Source organism: Oratosquilla oratoria, chromosome 1 (genome assembly GCF_046742065.1).
Source record: "Oratosquilla oratoria isolate Oo_2021 chromosome 1, ASM4674206v1, whole genome shotgun sequence".
In the NCBI taxonomy this organism is placed as follows: domain Eukaryota; kingdom Metazoa; phylum Arthropoda; class Malacostraca; order Stomatopoda; family Squillidae; genus Oratosquilla; species Oratosquilla oratoria.
The window spans coordinates 50,998,237-51,022,913 of NC_134777.1; the positions used below are offsets into that span (position 1 = coordinate 50,998,237).

Below are 24,677 nucleotides of genomic sequence, written 5' to 3' on the forward strand. Positions count from 1 at the left end.
CACTACCTTGAATGAAGACACAGGGAAGGACAGGGACACCGTTCTAGCCTCCTAAAACGGGGAGTTTGCGACGTAATGCCGAATTATCATCACTAACCTATACACGTTGAACAATTACACAACTCTGCCTCAGCCCCATCTTCACCTCAGAAAATTTACTTTTTCCACTTCCTACCCTAACACAAGCTCTATTACTCATGTAAAAACTTTTAACTGCCCTCACCACCCTATCCCATATTCCATATATCAACATCAATATTATTGATACAAATCTTGATTTATTATATGTAAATTTAGTAATACTAATATTATTATTGTTAGTATTAATATTGATAAGAGTATTAATATTAGTACCAGTTATATTGATACCAGTGTTAGTATTACTATTAATGATAGTGTTAATAACTAATATTATTATAATTGATATCTTGCATACTATCCAGGCATCACCTCCTGTCCTTCCCTGTGTCTTCATTCAAGGTAGTGCCACAAGATCTTGTATTTGTCGATTCTGTTTAGGACTGTATTTTTTTCTTATCTATGTGGCTCGAGTAATCGTAATGCTTTTGGATTCAAGTACATTTCTTATTTTTTTTTGTGTTCATGAGGGATCTGATGACCACATAATGATATTGCATGATCTTTAGATACTTCTGGGTACCTGTGACTTACCAGTCTATATTGAAACCTCATCGTCGTCATGCCGGCTGTCATTGAAGGAAGGGCTTCACCTGTACCTTTTTTGCATTTCTACTCTTGCACGACTTATAACTTTAGGAGTAGTTTTTCACCGGCGGGGGCTACTTCGTACAAACAGGATGGGTATTTTCTTGTTTGTTTATTATACTACTTTTGAGAACAACATTAGTAATATTATCGATAATGATAATAACATTTGAAAGAAATTGAAAAAAGGAAAGGATGGCTCGGATCTGTTCGTCGTTTTTGACACTTGCCTTTTTATCAAAGGGTGAGATGAGTGCGCATCTTGCAGACGTTGGTCTACTGCGGAGATGGCACTACTGACCTCAAGTGTGGAAAAGTAAGACCAGAGAGTCTGGAGAGCAAGATCGAGCTACGGAGGAGAAATAGGAAGTGCAAGAAGAGAGAGAGAGAGAAAAGAGAGAACATGGAGGGGTAAAGGAAGAAAATGTGGTAGAAAAAAAGGGCGAAGAGGAATGCGAGGAAGAAGTGAAGGAAGAGGAAAAGTAGGAGATAGAAAAGAAGATCTACGGAGAAGGAACAGGTAGTGCAAGCAGACAAGCAAGAAAAGAGAACATGGAGTGGTACAGGAAGAAGAAGAGGTGGTGGAAAATAATTGTGAAAAGGAATATGAGAAAGAAATGAAGGAGGTGGAAGAGGAGGAGATGGGAAAGAAGAACGAGGAGGGGGAATGCATAGATGGAAGAGGAGTAGGAGAACGACTAAGGAGGGTAATAATTACTGTTTATAGATGAGATGGAGGAGGGTATGGAGAGAAAAAAGAAGAGGAAGAAGGGAACTACTACTCCTACTACAAAGATGAAGAAGAAGCAAACAAAATAAAGAGGAATAAGGAAGTGAGAAAAAGAAAAGAGTTGAAATAGGGTTCAAGAAAAGGAATAGGAGGAACAGGGAGAAGTAAAGGAAAAGGAGAAGCACAGTATGATGAAAGACTACGGAGAAACAGGAAGGAAAAGGCAGAGGAAAAGTAGTAGTAGTAGTCGTAGTAGTAGTAGTAGTAGTAGTAGTAGTAGTAGTAGTAGTAGTAGTAGTAGTAGTAGTAGTAGTAGTAGTAGTGGTAGTAGTAGTAGTAGTAGTAGTAGTAGTAGTGGTAGTAGTAGTAGTAGTGGTAGTAGTAGTAGTAGTAGTAGTAGTAGTAGTAGTAGTAGTAGTAGTAGTAGTAGTAGTAGTAGTAGTAGTAGTTGTAGTGGTAGTAGTAGTAGCAGTAGCACAAGTAATGGCTGTATCAAATGAAAGAAGAAAAAATGGAATGAGGAGGTATGAAGAGGAAGAGAACGGGAGAGAACAATAGGAGAGAAGGACGGAAAGGATAAAGAGAAAGAGAGGGAGGGTAGTCGGAAGAATTGAGGTACGAGGAACAGAAGCAGCTCTAACATGAAGAGTAGGAGGTAGAAGAATGAAAAAAAAAAAAAAAGTGAGAGCAGAGGGACCTGGAATGGTTAGTTCTCTGTGACCTATGAGTTTTTCGAAGTCCTCTTCTATGAAAATGTAGATCGGTGCTCTTGTATCCACGTATAGACTCTCTGAATAAAATAGCCTGGCGCCAGCCGGAAGAAAAGGAAGAGCGTCACTAGAATCCGGGAATTCGCAACTTTCTGCAGAAACCGCGGACAATTTCGCGCTTACTGCAATTAGTGCCGAGGTGGTCATGGATTTATTTACCTCATTTTTTGTACCACTAGAGCATTGGCTTTCCTTCCTTAGTTCTCCAGCGAAAGATTATTCTGCGTCCCTATTCTTTTAATCTTTCTCCGTACACGATGTTGCATTATGATCTCAGACTTTTCATTTTGTGTTCCCGTCGACGCCATTTTGTGGTGTTCCTCTGAGGATGTTTTATCCTGACATTTAATGCTAATTGGATAGCTGTGACTACCCCGACGGGGAGCTCAGCTTACCCCTGGTAGGTCAGGGGGGTTTAATGACCAAGTCGACGAAGCATCGAGGTGCTCTTCGAGCTCTGCGGTATTTGTCCGAGACGGGGTCGCCGTAAGTGAAGCGGAGAAACTCCAGACGCGTCCTTAATGAGCCTTTTACCAACACGGGTGTCCGGGGACCCTGTGAACCTTTCCGCTGCGAAGGGGGTGAATAGAATAGCCAGGTTCTGGTGGCATGAATGAGAGAATAAATGTCACCTTGTAAAGAAGGGTGTCAAGACATTTAAAGAGATCCTGTGCACGAATGGTGTACTTTTCTCACGGGAGGGGGAGTTTGGTTTGCCTCTTGCTTGTCTAATAGCCTCTTAGCGCTGTGATAGGTTGCTTGGGAATGATATTAGTTAATGCTACATGATATTTCGTCATTGTGTGATAGATTTATGCTATTACGTCTTATGATGATGTATGATGTAATTTTGCGAAAATGTGTGAGGGTATTTCCCTGTGATACATGAGGCTATTTGAAATTATATACGAAGTTAAATGATTATTGCGCAAGACGTTATTTACCGATGATATATCACCATGTGATAAAACGTTCTCTTTCTATTTTCGGGACCTGTAGGTCGCCTTTGGTTGTCCCATACAGTGAGTACAGTACAGGCGTCATTCTGTTTACCGCCTCCAACCCGAAGAATACCCTAAGGCTGTTTCTTCTTAGACTTTACTAAAGCACTGTAACTGATTCACTGCACAATTTCAAGACCCCGCAATTTAATGCTTAATCATTACAATGGGTGGTTAGTGTATCTGACAGATACATATTCACAAATGCTAACAGTTCATGAAGCCAATGATTTACATCAAGAGAAACGTCCCTAAAAGCATAAGTGTAAAGCAACACTGATAGTTAGATGAGTCTTAGAAAAACGGCCTCAAGTATAGAAAGTCTACCCACATTTGCTGAAAAATCTCGAAGTTGATATGACATCATATAGACCTCAGACTTCATGTGATTTCCGACGGAGCCGCTTGATGCCTATATATATATATATATATATATATATATATATAATATATATATATATATATATATATATATATATATATATATATATAATATATATATATATATATATATATATATATACATATATATATATATATATATATACATATATATATATATTAGTATAAATGGGCAGTAAGTTTTCTTGTAGACATGTTCGATTGAAGACCAGAGCTAATTCTATATCCACTATCTTCTTAGTGATTTTCTCAATTTTCCGAATAGTTTGTTTGTATCTTGAAGGGAGGTCAAACACAAGGCTTCCGAGATCCATGGTGTTATTATAACGAAAAACATTACACAAATTTAAAATACAAGCTTTCGGTTGAATCATACAACCATCTTCAGGTAAGTAACAATAAATGTACAGGGCAGTGTTTAAATATGAGTAAATGAAGGTACTTGGAGAGGTAGGTTGTAGCTAAGCGTCAGGTACTGGACGGGGGTGAGGGCTTCGTATCAGCGGGATGTAGCTGGACATTAGATCACTGTAGCCGGACGTTTGGTCTTTGTTGCCACGCAGCCTCACTGTGTAGTTGTAAAGTACTGTGTCCATCTGTATATTAATGATAGGGGTGTATTGTGTAATGTAGACTCTTTCAAGATGTGTAGTTTCTTGTTGTTGTTGCATTGTTTAAGTATTTTTGTATTGTTAACTAAATCTTGTCTGTTTGGAGTTTTATTGTGTGTTTGTATCATGTGTTTGCGTATACTTCCTTCACGGGCGTGCATTGTGAGTTTCTTGCTCACAGAGGTAGTGGTAAAACCAATATAAGTAGCACTGGGGAGCAAGTGAACTGGCACACCACAAACTAATATATATATATATATATATACATATATATATATATATATATATATATATACATACATATATGTCATATATACATTATATAGATATATGTGTGTATATACATATATATATTATAAATATAAATATATATATGAATATATATATATGTACATATACAGTATATTATATATATGTATATATATATCTATATATATATATATGTGTGTGTGTGTGTGTATATATATATATATGTACATATGTGTATATATATATATTCACACACACACACACACACACACACACACACACACACATATATATATATATATATATATGTATATATGAATATATTTATATATATGTGTGTGTGTATATATATACATATATATATATGTAATATAGGTTTATATGTATATATATATGTGTGTGTATACATACATATATATATATGTATATATATATATATATATGTATATATATATATAATTCCATGTCATCACGAACGAGACTGACAATGCGCTCGACGGAAACATATAAGAAAACTTTCCCACGCGCACATACTATCATTGTACTATCATGGCGGGGATGGGTTGAGCACAAAATTTGTGTATATGTATGTAGCTAAAACATACAAATATAAGAAATTGTACTCAACTTATATCTCTCTTGATGGCGCAGTGGTTAGTCACTGTTACTTTGATACGTCTGAGGTGAGGTTCGAGCCCTTGGCTTCACTTCGTATCAGTTTCCGTATATGTCTCCGACGAGCGCATTGTCAGTCTCCTTCGTGATGACATGGAATTAAAAGAAAAAAAAGTTAATGTGGTTGAAAAAAGATTAATATCTGCACTGGGGACCATTCAGTGTGTTCGTATAACACTTGCCTACGCGCACATACTATCATTGTACTCGTACCATCATAGCGTGGATGGGTTGAGCACAAAATTCGTTTATGTGTATGTAGCTCAAACATAAAAATATAAGAAATTGTACTCAACTTATATCTCTCTTGATGGCGCAGTGGTTAGTCACTGTTACTTTGATACGTCTGAGGTGAGGTTCGAGCCCTTGGCTTCACTTCGTATCAGTTTCCGTATATGTTTCCATCGAGCGCATTGTCAGTCTCGTTCGTGATGACATGGAATTAAAAGTAAAAAGTTAATGTGGTTGAAAAAAGATTAATATCTGCACTGGGGACCATTCAGTGTGTATGAATAACACTTGCCTACGCGCACATACTATCATTATACCATCATAGCGGGGATGGGTTGAGCACAAAATTCGTGTATATGTATGTAGCTCGAACATACAAATATAAGAAATTGTACTCAACTCATCTCTCTTGATGGCGAAGTGGTTAGTCACTGTTACTTTGATACGTCTGAGGTGAGGTTCGAGCCCTTGGCTTCACTTCGTATCAGTTTCCGTATATGTTTCCGTCGAGCGCATTGTCAGTCTCGTTCGTGAAGACATGGAATTAAAAGTAAAATTTTAATGTTGTTGAAAAAGATTAATATCTGCACTGGGGACCATTCAGTGTATGTGAATAACACTTGCCCACGCGCACATACTATCATTGTACCATCATAGCGGGGATGGGTTGAGCACAAAATTTGTGTATATGTATGTAGCTCGAACATACAAATATAAGAAATTGTACTCAATTTATATCTCTCTTGATGGCGAAGTGGTTAGTCACTGTTACTTTGATAGGTCTGAGGTGAGGTTCGAGCCCTTGGCTTCACTTCGTATCAGTTTCCGTATATGTTTCCGTCGAGCGCATTGTTAGTCTCGTTCGTGATGACATGGAATTAAAAGTAAAAAGTTAATGTGGTTCAAAAAAGATATATATATATATATATATATATATATATATATATATATACATATATATACATATCTTTATATATAAATATATATATATATCAAGGACTACTATTACACAGAACGTGCGCACCCAGATCCCTGGGTACGCTAGCAGAGGCCATTGGTTTCTTTGTAACCTAACATTTTATATTGGACGAATATATCAAAACTAGAAACATAACATTGTATATAGGACAAATATATCAACTATTGACTTAATGCAGTATAGGTTAATAAAAACTTTTATAGTGAAATAAGAAACTATTTGTAAGGCACTGTTATGCTTTGAAATGCCAATTTTAGCCGGACTTAACAGGTATTATTGTATGAGGTTGGTGGACACCAGGGTTGGCGATTTATTTTTTATTTTTTTAGAAATATAAAAAAACGATTTTTTTTTTATCTAAATCAGATTTATTTGATTTAAATAGATTCTTTTTTACAGATTTTAAATAGTGTGGGATTGCTATCTGATATGCGACCTGATTGCTAAAGGACATTTTTAGCAAATCAATATAAGGAGCAGTGTTATATAGATTTGCCATAAGTATACAAGGAACGGTATAAGCCTACATGTAGTATATATCACTGTGCAGCCCACAACAAGTTTCAACAAGATTCTTGTTGAAACTTGTTCTAGGTAAGCAGCTTCTCACTGAGTCAGTCGCTGCTTTGGAATCAACCAGGAAGGATGTCTTCTGGACCTGGCAGAGTGGTTCCTTCAGGCAGAAAAAATTATCCTGTCTGGAATTATTTTGAAAAACTTCCAACAACTTCTGGCAAAGGGTACCGAGCTAAATGCAAAGACTGCAGCCAGGAACTACAGGGCATTGTGTGAAGATTAAAATCTCACAGAGATAAATGCCAAGGTCAGCCACAGCATACAGAAGAAGAAATTGATGACCCAGGTAAATAATTTTACTTATATTGTGTGTATTTCTCCCTTTTCATACGCAACTATATAAATTTGGTGAACAATGGAGAGCATGTGCAATAAGTATGTGAAGGCCTAAAGAGATGATACTTCAACTTCAATACCTCTAAATTTGGGTAATGACTATATCACTATAATATACTGTATCCACTCAACTTTGGGGCCTAAATGATTGTTATTCATTTCATTCAACATTGTGTAATATATTTCATAGGTTCCATTGGAATTCAGCCCACATGGGATTCAGCCCAAAGGAATTTAGCCTAACCTAACCCAACTAAATCGTTCTTTTTAGTGAATTTAAAAGTGGACTGAATCCTGTGTGGGCTGAATTCCAAGCCCACCTATTTCATATCCTGTTAATTATCTCCAAATAATTTAGTGGCTTGTGTGAATATGATCATTATCTAAAAAAATAACTACTGTACTCAAAACTAGCCTAAATCACACTGTATTCATTCATTTATTTATTCATTTATAAATTATGCAATATGCTAAAATTTTCTGTTTCCATTTCAGGATCTGTATCAACAGCTTCAATCCCTTCATCATCGGCTCCACTTGAATTATCTGCAAACCTGACTCCACCATTAAAAAGGTCACTATCAGACTCCTCCACAGGCGCCACTTCTGCTAAATCATTTTCATCTAAAAGAAAGTCATCAACATCTCTGGACAGATTTATCATAAAAACTTTAGCCTCTCAAAAGGAAAATCTCGACAAAGTAGTTGCAAGAATTATATTTGCTACAAATTCACCATTTCGTCTTGTTTGGCATCCTCAGTTTCTCAAAATGGTTCAGAACCTGAGGCCAGGTTATATTCATCCATCCAGAAAAGATATTGCTGATAAGTACTTGGATCTTGTGTATGAAAAGGAGTATAAAAAGTGTGCAGATGACCTGAATAATGAAACTGTATGTCTTTCAATTGATGGGTGGTCTAACATCCATAATGAGCCCATAATATGTGTCACTCCAACAACATCCACTGGTCAGATTTATTTAGTTGACACAATATTCACACCAGGGAAACCTCACACTTTTGGATATCTTCTACAACTTGTACAAAATTCGATCAAGAAGGCTGAACAAGATTTTGGTTGTCAAATTGGAAGTGTTGTGACAGACAATGCAGCAAATGTCACCAAGATGAGAAAACTCTTGGAGGAATCGAGTGAACCTGAGCATACCGTCCTCACATACGGCTTATACCGTTCCTTGTATACTTGTGGCAAGTCTATATAACACTGCTCCTTATATTGATAAGCTAGAAATGTCCTTTAGCAATCAGGTCGCATATCATAGTAATCCCACAATATTTAAAATATATAAAAAGAAATCTATTTAAATCAAATAAATCTAATTTAGATAAAAAAAATAGTTTTATATTTTTCAAAAAGAAAAAAAAAAAGAAAAGAAAAAAAAAATCGCCAACCCTGGTGTCCACTAACCTCATACAATAATACCTGTTAAGTCCGGCTAAAATTGGCATTTCAAAGCATAACAGTGCCCTGAAAATAGTTTCTTATTTCACTATAAAAATTCATATTAACTTAAACTGCATTAATTAAGTCAATAGTTGATATGTTTGTCCTATATACAATGTTAAGTTTCAAAGAAACCAATGGCCTCCGCTAGCGGACCCAGGGATCTGGGTGCGCACGTCCTGTGTAAAAGTAGTCCTTGATATATATATATATATATATATATATATATATATATATATATATATATATATATATATATATATATACATATATATATATACATATATATATATGTATATATATTGTATATATATATATATATATAGATATATATATATTTACATGTATACATATGTATTTGTAAATATATATATATATATGTATATATTGTGTGTATATATATGAGTCTGTATATATATATATATATATTCGTAAATAGCTGGAGTCCAGGAACCATTATTATGGGAGAAAGCATACGCTGGACTCGACGTTCGTCAATTTATTCCGACGTTTCGAACCCTGTCCGGGGTTCGTCTTCAGGGTAATACAGTGGTAGCAATGGAAATGTACATAAATAAGGGGAATTTGGTACACTGGGACAGGTCTCCACAGTAACCGTTGTAATCCGACGCAGTTAAACCAAATCAAAAACACAAATGAGAAACAAATATAAATAAAACTATAAAATAACAGGTGCAATACTTCCTTGAAAACATTCACCGAGTTTACCATAGAAAAATATGTATATATATATAAAGAAAATACAGTGAAAGTTGTAAGGATTCACCCCGCTACCGATGGGTCGCACCACTGTGCACTCCCGTGGAACAAATGTCCCGCGTAGCATGTATATCACGAATAAAAGGAATCGGAACAAGAACACAAAATCCATCAATATCATAAACATACAAAAAGGAAGAGTACACATTGAAATAAATAAGAAAAGCAGTATGAAAAAATGCCCCCCCAAGATTGGGCATAAAGGCTGTACGACGTGGCATGCCACAACGATACGCGGAACAAAAGTCATGTAACGCATGCCACCACCGTTAGTAAATTTCATAAATAAATAAAATTACATACATAAAAATGAAAATAAAATGGAATGATACAAAACACATCAAGAAACACACTACCGTCATGTCGAAACAAAAACAAATAAAACACACAACATAAACATATTAAGAAGTAAGCTTCTTCTCCAGCCTATCCTTCGCCCCCTTATAAATTGGGTTTAAAGTGATGCACCTATTGACACTATTATCATCACTTGACCAAGCTTCCAAGAATAACCTGGTGCTTTTTCCACTACCTCCGTATTTCACTTCCGCGTTTTGCCAGTCCATTTCGTGTCCCGTTTCCTCGCAGTGTCTTGAGACGGCCGAACTCATGTCCTTTCTACTGACAGCCCTCTGGTGTTCTATCAGTCTTGTCGCCAATTTCTTGCTCGTTTCCCCAACATAATGTGTCTCGCAGTCCTTGCACCTAATATCGTAAACCACCCCTATTCGGTCCGTTTGGCTCACAGTGTCCTTAATTTTGGTCAGGGCCCTATGTAGAGTGTTCCTCGGTTTGTGTGCTATTTCAACACCGTGTTTCCTTAGCAGTCTGGCCGCTACCTCAGAAGCCCCTTTCAAGTAAGGGACCGTGACCCGCGTCGCGTCCGGTCGTCTGTCGTCCATCCTTCCCCTCTGTTGTCGTGCCGTCCACCTTTTTACCACCGAGTTCGGGTAGCCGTTGTCCCTAAATACCTTCTTCAGGTGACTCCTCTCCTTCTTCTTGCTATCTTCCGTGGAACACACCTTTTCCACCCTAGACCACAGAGTCTTAATCACACTTCTTTTGTGGGTGGCCGGATGACAGCTGCCATAGTCCAGAAGTCGGTCTGTATGGGTGTCCTTTCTATAAACCCCCGTCATCAGTGTGGACCCGCTTCTCGTCACCATGACATCCAGGAATGGCAATTGGCCGTTCTCCTCTTTCTCCATCTCGAACTGGATGGCTTCATTCTTTGTATTCAGTCGCTCGAAGAAAGGTCCCACGTCTTCTTTATTCATAACGACAAAAACGTCATCCACGTACCTTACCCCTAACTTCAATGAAGGTGGCGCATCCTCCAATACCTCCTCCTCGTAGCGCTGCATGGCCATTTCCGCCAAAACCACCGAGATTGGAGAGCCCATAGGCGTCCCAACCTTTTGATGAAATATTTTGTCCCTGAACTTGAAAAAGGTTGAGTCCAAACACAAATCGACCAGTCCCATCAATTCCTTAGCCGTCAGTTTTGACTTATCTAGGAATTCGAGGTTACTCTCCATCGTTGACATAGCAGCCTGCCTTATTAGACCCTGTGGTAATGACGTGAACATGGCTTTGACATCAAACGACACCAAGCAATCATCCTCCCCCAAGCTGACTCCTCTAAGTCTCTCTACGAAGTCCGCCGAGTTGCTAAGCATCCTCTCTGAGCTTTCCACTAGAGGCCTCAGACGTTTGGCCAAATCCCTCGCCAAGTTGTAAGTAGGCGAGCCCCTGAAAGCAATAATGGGTCTTAGGGGTACCCCTTCTTTATGCACCTTGGGAAGTCCATAAAACTTGGGGATCGTGGAGTCCCCTGGCCTCATCCTGGTCCATTCCCGTTCCGTAATTAACCTCGCCTCTTTTAATTTCTTCAATTCTCCCTCCACCTTCCTCTGCAACTTAGCAGTGGGGTCTGCTAGTACTACTTCGTAAGTGTTCATGTCCTGAAGTAGTGTCGTGGCCTTACCTTCATAGTCGCTCTTGTCCATAACCACCGTCGATCTGCCTTTGTCACTCGACAGTATCACTATGGACCGGTCTCGTCTTAAGCCTGTCAAAGCCTTGGTCTCCTCCGTAGTGAGATTATGTCCCCGCACTGGTCTCCCCAGTGCTCCCACTATGCGCATCCTTGTGTCCTGTTTACCTTCCTCACTGCACGTCATCAAGTTGACTCCCGTTTCCACCGCAGCCAGGAATTCCTCTTCTCTCACACCTCCTTGCATGTTGAAGTTCAAACCCTTAGACAGGACCTTGGTCTCGGGTCCACTGAGTGGTCTACTCGAGAGGTTACTAACCCACCTTTCCGGCTCCTGCCGCCTAGTGTCTAATAATCTATCCAATTTGCGATCCAAGACTATCCGCTTGGCTCCAGCCTTCGATCTACTAAGGCTGGTAATTTTAGCTATAACCTCAACTAACACACCTTGATCCAAGGACTGACCGAGTAGACGTCGGTGTTCTTCGATCTCCATACCCAGCCGGTGTAAAGTTCCGTGGTGATCGTCCAAAGCACATTTGAGCAGTCTGCGACCACAAGACTCTAAAACCTCCCTAGCTCGTTTGCTGTTTACCGGAGATTTAATCCTAGCAAAGTTGGGTAAGACTTTCCGATTGCGACATATAGTGCAAAAACGTAGCTGCTCTCGCACTAAGCTCCTCTTGATTTCCTTGGCTTCCCACTTCCTGACTATGTTGAGTACCTCAACGCCATAAGCCTGTCCAATATTCGTAAATAGCTGGAGTCCAGGAACCATTATTATGGGAGAAAGCATACGCTGGACTCGACGTTCGTCAATTTATTCCGACGTTTCGAACCCTGTCCGGGGTTCGTCTTCAGGGTAATACAGTGGTAGCAATGGAAATGTACATAAATAAGGGGAATTTGGTACACTGGGACAGGTCACCACAGTAACCGTTATAATCCGACGCAGTTAAACCAAATCAAAAACACAAATGAGAAACAAATATAAATAAAACTATAAAATAACAGGTGCAATACTTCCTTGAAAACATTCACCGAGTTTACCATAGAAAAATATGTATATATATATAAAGAAAATACAGTGAAAGTTGTAAGGATTCACCCCGCTACCGATGGGTCGCACCACTGTGCACTCCCGTGGAACAAATGTCCCGCGTAGCATGTATATCACGAATAAAAGGAATCGGAACAAGAACACAAAATCCATCAATATCATAAACATACAAAAAGGAAGAGTACACATTGAAATAAATAAGAAAAGCAGTATGAAAAAATGCCCCCCCAAGATTGGGCATAAAGGCTGTACGACGTGGCATGCCACAACGATACGCGGAACAAAAGTCATGTAACGCATGCCACCACCGTTAGTAAATTTCATAAATAAATAAAATTACATACATAAAAATGAAAATAAAATGGAATGATACAAAACACATCAAGAAACACACTACCGTCATGTCGAAACAAAAACAAATAAAACACACAACATAAACATATTAAGAAGTAAGCTTCTTCTCCAGCCTATCCTTCGCCCCCTTATAAATTGGGTTTAAAGTGGCGGTTGGTGAGTGTTGGGCTAAGAGACCTCGTAGGTGTACTAATTCAGTCGTTGGGTCTCGCACCTCCAAATGACGTCATGTCGTCAGTAAGAGCAGCGACCTCTTCTTCCTCTGACCTTGAGAAGACCTTTTCTACCCTGACTGTCAGGAACCATCTGGTCCGGAGTGATACGTATACTTAACCAATAAGACAAATCGAAGCCATTTGGTCACTGGTTATGCTAATCCGTCCAAACTGGACGCACTTAAGATCCCCCTTTCTTCAATTTGAAATGAGACAAATTGAAATTTTTCATTTCTCTCCCCCCCCAACTTTTTTTTTTCTTCGTTCTACCCTGAACCAGTTTCAGGTCTAGTCTCCCTAGGATCGATTGCATAACACAAACACACAAGAGTTAAAGAATTTCATTACTGTTATTATACGCTTGATACAACATATGCCGAGTGTTTACAGCTATTTTAATGAATTATACGACTTCCATGCTGTTTGCGAGCCGTGGGTTATTGTCGAGGTGTAGGCAATCTAAGCGTTTGCCTGAAGGCGGCCCATCTCGGGCCGGTCTGAACTAAAAGACAAACGTGGAGAAACGGAGGAGCAAACAAGCCAAAGGGTCAAATCGCAAATAACTTGCTGGCCCCGAGTAATTGGATCCGGTACCCATGGTTTGGTTGTATTTACACGCCGGAAAGTCGCCGCGACACTCGTTGCCGAATGGGGCAGATGTGCCGCCGCCACAAGACACACACAGACAGACGCAAATCGCAGTGGCTACCAAGACACATGGCTGAAGGACGACTCCAGGTGACGCCTTCGCTGTCGCCACCACCGACAACACCACCACCGCCACCGAGACCCCCACCACTATCAACACCACCTCCACCCCTATCCCTATTATTACCACCGCCACTGTCATAATCATCAACACCGCCGCCACCGCCACTACCACTACCACTACCAGCACCACCAACACCGCCACCACTATCAAAACCGTTAACACCGCTACCGTCACCACCCCACCACCTCCATTACCACTACCGCTGCCACTATCAAAACCATCACCACCACCACTACCTCCATCAACATCAAAACCATCACCCCCATCACCATCGCCATCACCACCACTACCATTACCACCACGATCACTACCACCACCAACACCACTAACACGACTACCACCAACAGCACTACCACCACCATCTCCACTACCACCGCTGCTACTACCACCGCCACCACCACCACCACCACCACTACTACTACTACTACTACTACTACTACTACTACTACTACTACTACTACTACTACTACTACTACTACTACTACTACTACTACTACTACTACTAATACTACCACCCCTACTACCACCGCCATCACAGCCACAGCCACAGCCACCAGATTCAGTGGCAAAAGGCTCTCTGGTGCTGGTACAGTACAAGAGGGAGAGGAAGAGAGAATATTGATGAAAGTGGAAGGCGGAAGAGGGAGGATGGGAGGTGCTTCAGGGGAGGGACAAGAGGAAGGAGGTGCAGATTGAGGGTGGATTAATTAAAGGGGGAGGAGCAAGATGAGGGTAGAAGGGGAGTGGCGAGGTTAAAGTGGAGGAAAGGGTGGGGCGGCCAAGAGTGGAGTGGTGTAGTGTAGAGAAGAGGGGATGGGGAGGGAATAAAAAGGGAGAGGTGGGAAGGTGAGTGCAGGAGAGATCAATGGAAGGGAGGGGGAAATGGGTAAGGGAAAAGAGAAAGAGAGGAAGAGAAGAAAGATTCATAGAAAAAATAGACTAGTGGTAAGGAAGAAGTAGGAGAAGAAAAGGAGAAGAAAAGAGAAGGGGAAGGAGAGAAGGAATAAATAAAGGAAGGACAAAAAGGGAGGAACACGGTGGGGGGTACGAAAAAGGGGGAAAATAGATTGAGATAGGAGGGGAGAAGGAGGGAGGGAGATGAAGGAAGGGGAGTGGAGAGGAGTGGAAGAGAGGAGAGTGTAAATGAAGGGAATGGAGAAGATGGGATGATATTGAAGGAAATGAAAGGGGAGGGAAGGAGAGTGTAGATAGAAGGAAGCGAAGTGATGGAATAGGAGGGGAGGGAAAATGGGGAGAGGGATAGGGAAGGGGAAGGAAAAGGATTGTAAAGGAATATAGTTTAGAAAAAAAGTAAGGGAAGAGAAAGGAAGGGAGAAAGAATTAACGAGTAATAATAATGAAAAAAGAGGCGCGAAGAGAGGAAAGAAGAGGGGAGTGAACATACGGTAGAGGGGAATATAATTTCGAGATTTTTGGGACGGATAAGCATCTTAGTTTACTTATCAATAGTTATTGATGTTGTACTTCTGGCACTGTGTATAATGTATCATTAAGTACTAAATTATTTTATTTATTTCATCGCTATAGTATTAAGGCACTTTCGTAGTTGTGATCACGTGTAAGTGGGTGTTTAACTACCATAGCCTGGGTACAGTGGGTGCCGAGGTAAACGAAAATAAAGAAATGTTACGTTAGTGTATATAGTGTCAAATTTGGTATATATCAGTATGAGAAGACAAGGGAAAGGAAACACGGGACTTTGGCCAAGCTTTCATTAGGTGTGTTGGTAGTCCTCACTCTCGGTCCTCGCTCCCGTCCTCATCTCTTCTCTGGCCATCCCACGACCTTACTGACCCACAAGTGGTCCCATGGGGCACGCTCGCGCCACCCAGTTGCTACGCGACCCAGAGCTTCCTTGAGGCCCACGGGTGGGACAAAGCCTTCTTGAGGAAACACGTGTAGCTCAACCAGCCTAAGACGACCCTGTGAGGCCCCCATAGATAACTAACCTGCACCTCGGCCAGCCACGTGATGTGAACACCGGGTGTATTGAAGAACGCACACCCTCTGTCTTCGTGAGTCACCAGCGTCAAACGTTCTGCCTCCGACTTCACACTCACCACGCTTGATCTCACGCCAATTAGAAACACGGGTCATGACCTGCCCTTGCATATAAAGGATGGACCGACGCCGAAGATTGAGATCGCCTCGGAGCATCATACGTGAGCTTGGCTCGCTGCTCTTGCTTTCTCTTCTCCTCCCACCATCCCCCGCAAGCAGACCGTGTAACTCGGAGGCAAAATGTTTGGCGCCGGTGACTCACAAAGTTAGAGGGTATGCGTTTCCCAATGAATCCCTTGTTCATATTACGTGGCTAGCCGAGGTGCAGGTTAGTCATCGCTGGTCGATACTGGCACTGCACGTGTTTTGTCAAGGAGTCTTTGTGGTGTCTTACGTGGTAGGCCCCGGCACTGGTTAGTCATCTTTGGGGGCTTAACAGGGTTCGTCGTAGAGTGGTGAGCTGCACGTGCGTTTTTTTCTTTTTCTTTTTTTTTAAGGTCTTGGTGAGGGTCATGCGGCTGGGGGTACGCGAGCGTGTCCCATGGGACCACTTGCGGGTCAGTAAGGTCGTGGGACGGCCAGAGAAGAGGTGAGGACGGGAATGAGGACTACTAACAGAATTGGCGCCCAACGTGGGGCCCTCGATTCCCAGCTCTGCCGCTTGACTATCACCAGTTCGACAGCCGCCACTCGACTGTTGCCAGCCGCCACTTGATCTGCTAGTTCGTCTACCGCCGCTGTCTGTCGCTGCTACTTGCCAGCACGACTGCTAGTTCGCTTAACAGGTCTGGCGTCTGCCAACTTCCCTGCCCACCAGCTCGACTGCCGTCGCTGCCTGCCAGGTCGTCTGTCAACTGCCAGTTCTACTGCCTACATTCTCGCCTACCACAGGTATCTGCCGTCATTTGTATGCCAGATCGACTGCCGCAACTTGTCTGCCATATCGACTGCCACCAACTGCTGCCACTTGTCTGCCAGATCGTCTGCCACCGCTGCCCACCAGCTCGACTGCCGTCGCTGCCTGCCACGCCTGTCGACTGCCAGTTCGACTACCTATGCTCGCCTATCACAGGTATACTCGTGGCCTACTGCCACCGCCACTTAATCACTTAGCAACCTAGAGCTGTGAGCCTCCTCACCTTGACCCACCCACACGCTCAACGGAGATCACAAGGTCCCACACCTCGACTCCGGTAAAGCTTATGACTAGCAAAATCGACTGTCAATTCTACGACGCCCCGGGTGACCTAACGCCCCACCCACTAATCACGACCATTTTCAAGTGTCTATCTTTTCAGGGAGATGTAACAACGCTCCAGTGCTACCGCACAACGTGATCTTAGGACGCGTTCCAGGGACAGGATTCCCTGAGAAGCCTCTCGAGGTACACCAACTTTTTCGACGTCATCCCTGTGGCAAACGGACCGCCACCTGCTCCTACCCATACAGTCTGATGGCCAACTCTACCCCCGCCTTCAAGTTCCGGCACATGTCGCATGAGTAAAAGCAACGCCGAGATTGGCGTTACTATTTGTTTGAGCGTTCACGCTAGGTCACGTGCGCTCATGGCGTGTTGCGATAGGTCAGCGTAAGTCACGTGCTCTCATAGCATCTCGCGATAGGTCAGCGTCACTCGGACGCGACCTAGAGGTGACTATTATTGTGACGTCGTATGACACGTGACGCAGATGCTAGCAGCTGATTGGCAGACGTGCTAGGCCGATGCTTGAGGCGCCTAGCCCTCGGTCGGACAAAAGAGATTCTCTCTGACTACGCTAGTAGACGGACGTGAGTCAAGCAGGTGGTGGTTACAGGACAAAGAGTAAGTGTGGTATTCTATTTGTGCCGATTGTTCTCTCCCCCATTCAGCCTCCGTCACACATTTCATATTCTGTGCTACATAATAAAAGAGCCAACACATTCTATGTGTTTTAGTCAATAGCCTAACCATTCGGACCACATACCATACACAGTCATGAGGACAACTCCTTTGGCGATTTCTTGTCGAGGCTCCACACTTCACATCCAGCCTCGACTTCCGTGGGGGGGTGTTAGGAGTAGTCCTCACTCCCGGTTCTCGCTCCCGTCCTCATCTCTTCTCTGGCCGTCCCACGACCTTATTGAGCCGCAAGTGATCCCACTGGACACGCTCTCGCCACACAGCTGCGACGCGACCCAGAGCATCCTTGAGCCCCACGGGTGGGACAAAGCCTTCTTGAGAAAACACGTGCAGCTCACCAGCTCATGACGGACCAGTGAGGCCCCCAATAGATAACTAACCTGCTCCTCGGCCAGCCACGTGATATGAACACTGGGTTTATTGAGGAACGCACACCCTCTGTCTTCGTGAGTCACCGGCGTCAAACGTTTTGCCTCCGACTCATTACACTTGGCCTCACGCCAATTACGAGCACGGGTCATGACCTGTTTGTGGATATAAAGGATGAACCAACGTCGAAGATTGAGATCGCCTCGGAGCATCATACATGAGCTTGGCTCGCTGCTCTTGCTTTCTCAAATCCTACCCCACTCCTCCGCAAGAGGATCGCCTGGGGACACGACTTGAAACATAGTCGTCACCTTCCTCGCCGTCCCGGCCTCTCCCTTTTTTCTCGCTCTTAATTGCACATAACATTGGTGTCCAAATTCATTGCTAAGTAAAACCAATTCTCTCTCCATCAGAGTTTGCCTTAACCAGGCTAATATTGGCTACCCAACGTGGGGCAAGACTACTAGCCTAAAAAGGTGGCGGCACACTATATATTTCTCACTAGCATGATATTTGTTTTTGTTTCTTGCTTTGCTAGCAAACTTTTGCGTATCCGTCACACATAGAATGTTTGGCTAGCAGCTAGTGAAAACAACAAAAATTCTTTCTGCACTGTATGTTTACAAACAAATTTATTACTGAGGTAGTAAAAAAAATGAACACCGATCGTATGTTGTTTTTGATCCTGGAATAAGCGTATAGTGGCAATTAAAGATAGAGAATAAAAAAAACTCACTTATAAACAATAACATGGCTACTCAATTCTATTTATATTTTATATATAAACCCCAGGAATGGTAGCTCATTTGAGCACTCAAGTGAGCAGCAAAACGTGCTGTTAGTTCTTCCCAGCATGTTGTTCCCTTTTACCAGCAGCAAGAGTCAGTAGCATGCTACTCACTTTGGATAGTGAAAATCAAAGCGAGTAGCAAAAGCAAGTAACATGCTAGCGAGAAATACCTAGTGTGCCGTCACTCTTACTGTATGTCTTTCGCAATAGTCTCTGTTATGTTGAGTAGTGTTTCTCACCTAATAAAGGCACTTCCAATCTCCTGTTTCCCTTCTCTTGTCTTCCAATAACTGTCTTTACAAATTATACTATATACGTTGTTCTGTCTTTACTGTAGTCAATTATATCCAACTTGGGAAAAGCCCTTGGCCATAAAGTATTAGGATTCATGGTGATGATGAACGAGAAGGTGAAGATAACTGTAACTGGTTTTTCGGTTTTGTGTACAACTATTATTTATAAGTTGCTTATTCTATCTATCTATAATTTTTTATTCAGATTTTTACCTAGTTATTGATTAATTTATTCATATATTTATTGATTTATTATTCCATATGAGGTGGAAAAAATCTTGTTAAAATTAATTTGTAAGTCTGATGAGTTGGCATTCAGAAGGGAGCTAGATGACTCCTTTGGGATGGATTTTTGGCAAAAAAACTAAACTCTTTTGGTATGACTTTTGGACGAAAAAGGACGTCTACTCACGCTCTTCAGTAATTTGGGTTTACAACTCATGGAAAAGGAGACCGAGAGCCAGCCCCTCAAGGATGCACCTCTAAAAGGCGGTGAGGGTTTGAAGATGGGCGATGAGAAGATGAATCTCGCTAATGTCTGTTTCGCAAGATCATATCCACATGAAGCTTCTTCATGTTGCCGAAAACTTCTCAAAAGATGAAAAATCCAATGCCCATATTTGGCAGAGAAAAATATCTATATTATTATTTTTTCAGATTTCATTGCTCTAGATGAAGTGATTGAACGATATTTGGAGTTCAGTAAAAGTGAGAAAAAAACAAACTCCAAAATAGGAAATAGTCACGTCTAAAATCTGACTCAATGATTTCCACATTGACAATACAACGTTTATTATCCTTTATGCTATTCCTATACAAGAGAATAATACATGCAATAGAATAATATACTGTACAGATGTATGTATCATATGATCAGCATTTATTACCATATTTTCATCGTGAAAAATATTACCCGGATCCGAAACTTTGACTACGGCTGAAAAAAAAAAAAAAAAAAAAAAATGTAATGTAATGCAATGGAATTTACTGTTGTAAAACCTGTACTACTCTTCTAACAACAAAATCCTTTTGTATATTATGTGATTGTTCTAGGAACATGATACTTTTTATTAATTTACATCAAATGGTAAATGCTTTTTTCAGTAACGCACCCACTCATACATGTTGTAGTGGTTCGCGCTCACTACCTAATTCAGTGATCTGAATTCGATCCCCTCCAAGAGCTGAAAAATATCACATCACGACAAGCTGGCACCCCAGCTCTGGTGGGCAAGGAGGTGTATGTGTAAAACCACAACATTACCCATAGATCAAGCCATATACCAGCTCTGAGCTCTTATCAAGAAGGGTAATAGCTGTCGATCACAAGTCCAACGCGGGACCCAAGATGGTGAATCACATCCAAATACAGAGAATAGAAGCAAATGTTTCCATAAACGCTAGATTCAATATACTTTTGTATTTTGACAGGATATTGCTGAAGCTAAATTACCGTTGCCGTATCGTACCGTTGCCTACTCCCAAACCAGACCCATGATAATCAAAATTGTGCAAACACAGAAGTTATTTATTGTAATTAAAATAGTTTTAACGCGACAAGAGAATCGATGTTTGCATAATATCGATAAACCGTGGGTAAGTTCCAGGGGTCCGCAATAATACATTTAATGATTCATTTAATTCTGTAAATTCCGTTGTTCATTTGAAAGATTTCTTTTTGGGTAACGTCAGACAATCCTATTAAGCTTTGAGGAGCTTCTTTATGCTTCCTTGAGTTAAACGGTCTAAAAAAACTACGTCGATTAATTCTCTTAAGCATGTTTTCATCTTAGATAAAAAGTCCAGCTGACGCCTTACATTGATCGGAGATGAAATCTGCTCATAAGGACCTAAAGTGACCAACCGTCTTTTGCTTTTCCAGTGAATACGGTTCCATGTGGGGTATTTCCACTTTAAAATCAAATCTTGGCTGAGGCTTTTCCTTCCTTTCAAGGCCATATGATTTTTGTCATGATAATTAGTTTTTCCTCTTATATAGTTCTCTTAATCTTATAAAGGATTACAAAGGAGGAGCATGCCAACAGGAGACCTTTTGGTCCATAACTAGGTCGGATGCGAAAAAACCATAATAATGATAAATAAATATATAAATAAATAATATAATGATATAAATAATAATACATAAGATAAACAAATGCATAGGTATAGCATCAAACTCAAAACACTCTTTGTCCGGTGACCCCCAGCTGTTAACGTGTATCATCACCAAGTTGGTGCTATAATGTCCTTTTCCTGATTATCTACTTTTCTATCTAATCCTTCCCATTTTGCTGCAGAGAGAGAGTTCCCCTCAATTAAATGAAATCTCACGGCGGCATGTAGAATGAATACTGTAATAGTAAAACAAAATGAAGCGGTCAAGTTCTATGACAACCTACTCCTTGCTTCTGAAACTTTTTTTTTTTTTTGTTATATCAGATGATTTCCTCCCGTGTAATCACTAGACTCCCCACATAACCTTACCCTCTCTATATTTTGAATATAATATATTCTTATTACTTAGCAATATTACGCGGCCCTTTAGAATTGTGAATTTCTGAATGTAGCCCTTGCCCTGAAAAGTTTGCTTACCCCTGCACAAGGCCAACCCGAGGTAAGAGCGCTACCAACTACACTACAGGGGGATGTTCAAAAAGAGACAGTTTTGTCACCATCGTAAAGAATTGCGATTTCTACAGTCCCGTATAAGACACCAGCCACTGTCAGACCTAGAAATAAAACCAATTGTACGTAAGGTATCATAGAGAACACTCCTTTTTTGTAGAGGGTGTGCCTAGATGTAGACGTTTTTGGAACGCATCATTTCTAAAGACTTGAAAAAGATCATTCTGTGCTTACAAAGCTTAGTAAAGCTTATTTTTCAACATGTTAATAGATGACAAGATGTGAATTGTAAGACAGACCAAATAGTTTATGATATTCATGATGAAAAGTTCATGATGAAAAGATAGAAAAACTGAAGCCAAGTAGAACGTGGAATTATATGTGATTTAAGTAAGTGGAAGTCAAAAACTATGTTGGCAATGACAACAGCCAGTAGAGGTAAGAGAGACATAACAGGAAAACTATAATGAGGAAACTGGTAAGCTTTGATGACAAGTACAAACTGGAAGAAGCAAGAAATGAGACTGAAACCTGTAAGGGTGAGGTCAAAGTATCAGTCTCGCCTAGAATGGATTATACAACTTCAAGGCAGAGAATGAGGCTTTATCTATTGTTAGCTCCAAATGACCTCAGTATGTGACGTGTTTCCATGACATCATGGTGGCGACTTCACTCCCATGTCACGTTCGTCCTGCAGAGGGCCAAAGGAGGGGTTTAGATTAAGAGCAGATCTTAGAAAATGCGAGGTTAAGGAAGAACTACGTAGATAGAGGAACTGTGCCTGGTCATATTTCGCATGAAAGAAAGGATATTGTTCCCTCTATTGGTTGTCAGCACCCTGCCCTCACCGTTCGTGTAATGGGGCGGAATGATGTCCGTTACAGTGTGCGCAAAGATGAAAATTATAAGGAGTAGAAGACAGGGGTGAATGGAGAATGGTTGTATATGGATGATGTTGTGATGCATGAGGTGGAATGGGTGGGGGATAGGGGTTGAGGGCGTATGTGTGAGAAAGAATTGACGCAGCCCGAAGGGATTTCTCCCCATCTCCTTTTCTGCATGAGGGGACGGAGAGGAAGGGTCGCCGATTTAATGAAGTGGCCTTGCTGTGGATGTGCTGTGTCTTGCGACACTGCTTCTGACCCAGGGGTGTGGACAATATGCAGGGATGACCCGTCAACCAGGAGGTGCCAAGATAAAAGGGAGGGAAGAGGGTGGAGGGGAGTGGAGTGTGATAGGGATGGAATGGGTGGGAGTGGTTTTTATGCCTTTGTTTTTTTGCTACCTCCCTTATAAGGGTGAAAAGCCTTTGGTATATGTATGTATGTATGTATGTATGTATATGTATTTTAATGAAGAGCAAATTCGTAGGAACCTTAATCCAGGAAGATGATGATTTTAGAATTGTGAAATCTATCAAGGCTAAAAATAATGAAGAAGGGTATTTTCATCACAAAATGCACTTCTGTCATCAGAAAAATGATATATTGATGAAGGCGACACTTTATAATAATCATATGTGAGAAATGAAGTATGTTACTTTCACTGTCACAAGTGTCAAGATTTCGGCCACTGTCCCAGAAACTGATCTGATGAGCAGAACTGTACAACGTGTATTCATAATTAAGCCTTGTGAATGTAAGGTAAAGGAGGAAAAAGACATTAAGAGCAAAAGGCAAAAAGGACTAGACGGATAATAGACATAGATAAGTAATATGAAAATTTTTGGATTATTAAGAAGAAATGTGACGAACTAGAACCAAAAAGCACCGATGTTTCTGAAAAAAGGAAACATAAAATGTGACTTTGTAAAGACAATTTGATAAAAAACACCTTAATTTAAATATTCTATGATAAGACTTTCCATTAGAGAGGTGTTATGACCAAGAATTTGAAATTGTAAATAAAACATATAAACTGTAACCTCATGAAAAGAAGAAATACAATAAAATGATACTTCGATTCTTAAAATAGTGTGGTAGAGGAAGCCCACGATTGAATAATCTTCAAGTTAAAATTGTAATATTGAAGCACAAAGAATTCCATGTAGTAGTGCTCTGATAACCCTTTAGAACATTGTCAATTCTGACTCTCAGATTGCTCGAAACCTTTTTTTTTTTTTTTTGAAGGGTGTTGCTGATAAATGCAGGCCTAGTCTTTCCTTTCATCACAAGGGTGTTATTTTATTTTATTTCTTTTTTTTTTTCGATGGTTAGGTAAATTTTACCCCCCGGCGGGTCCAAAACAGTCTCACTTCTTTTTTTTTTCGTTAAGAATTTTGTCCATTCTGAGAATTCAGTTTTATCTCCAGATGATTTAATTCCGTCTAAAGAAAGACCTCCTTGTTTTCGTGAATTAGAATGAAAAAGAAATATCTCGATTAACTCTATAGAGGAGTGTGTTTACACTAAAAAAGTTATTCATAGTTTTATTCGGCTATAGAACTTCTTCACACTCTCGTCTGTCGAACTTGTTGACTCATTGTCGACAGATTCCTCAGAAGGAGAGGGTAGGAAAGGGGAGGGAAGCCAATGTGCCCATGTCTGAATACAAAATGTGCCACACACACACTTATACCCTTCATGGAAGGACTCACTTTTTCTAAGATGTGGAATTCACTTGTAGATTATCTGGTACAGTGGGGAGGAAAGGAAGAACAAACGAAAGGAAGAAAGAAAGAGAGAAAAAGAAAAGAGAAAGAAAACGATAGGAAATATCATGCATCCTCCTCCATAAGCAGCAATGTAACT

The 24,677-nt window shown here is 40.8% G+C and overlaps 1 protein-coding gene across 1 annotated transcript; it reads right to left on the reverse strand.

Annotated features, from left to right (window-relative positions):
* Positions 1–2,631: 2,631 nt before the first annotated feature.
* Positions 2,632–15,887, reverse strand: LOC143028166 (uncharacterized). The gene is made up of 3 exons (XM_076189890.1): positions 15,744–15,887; positions 10,947–12,287; positions 2,632–2,796 (listed from the first exon to the last, which is right to left on the reverse strand). Exons 1-3 carry the CDS (start codon positions 15,885–15,887, stop codon positions 2,632–2,634), a joined length of 1,650 nt encoding a protein of 549 aa, XP_076046005.1.
* Between the last annotated feature and the right edge of the window lie 8,790 nt (positions 15,888–24,677).

Excerpts from the sequence above, each read along its gene's own strand:
- LOC143028166 (XM_076189890.1), bottom strand. The coding sequence starts at position 15,887 with ATGGGGGCCTCACAGGGTCGTCTTAGGCTGGTTGAGCTACACGTGTTT. Across the intron at positions 12,288-15,743 it reads CCCCATGGGACCACTTGTGG|CTATTTACGAATATTGGACA; the intron begins GTCAGTAAGGTC and ends CCTGGACTCCAG. Across the intron at positions 2,797-10,946 it reads ACAAAATATTTCATCAAAAG|CGGAAAGGTTCACAGGGTCC; the intron begins GTTGGGACGCCT and ends CCCCCTTCGCAG.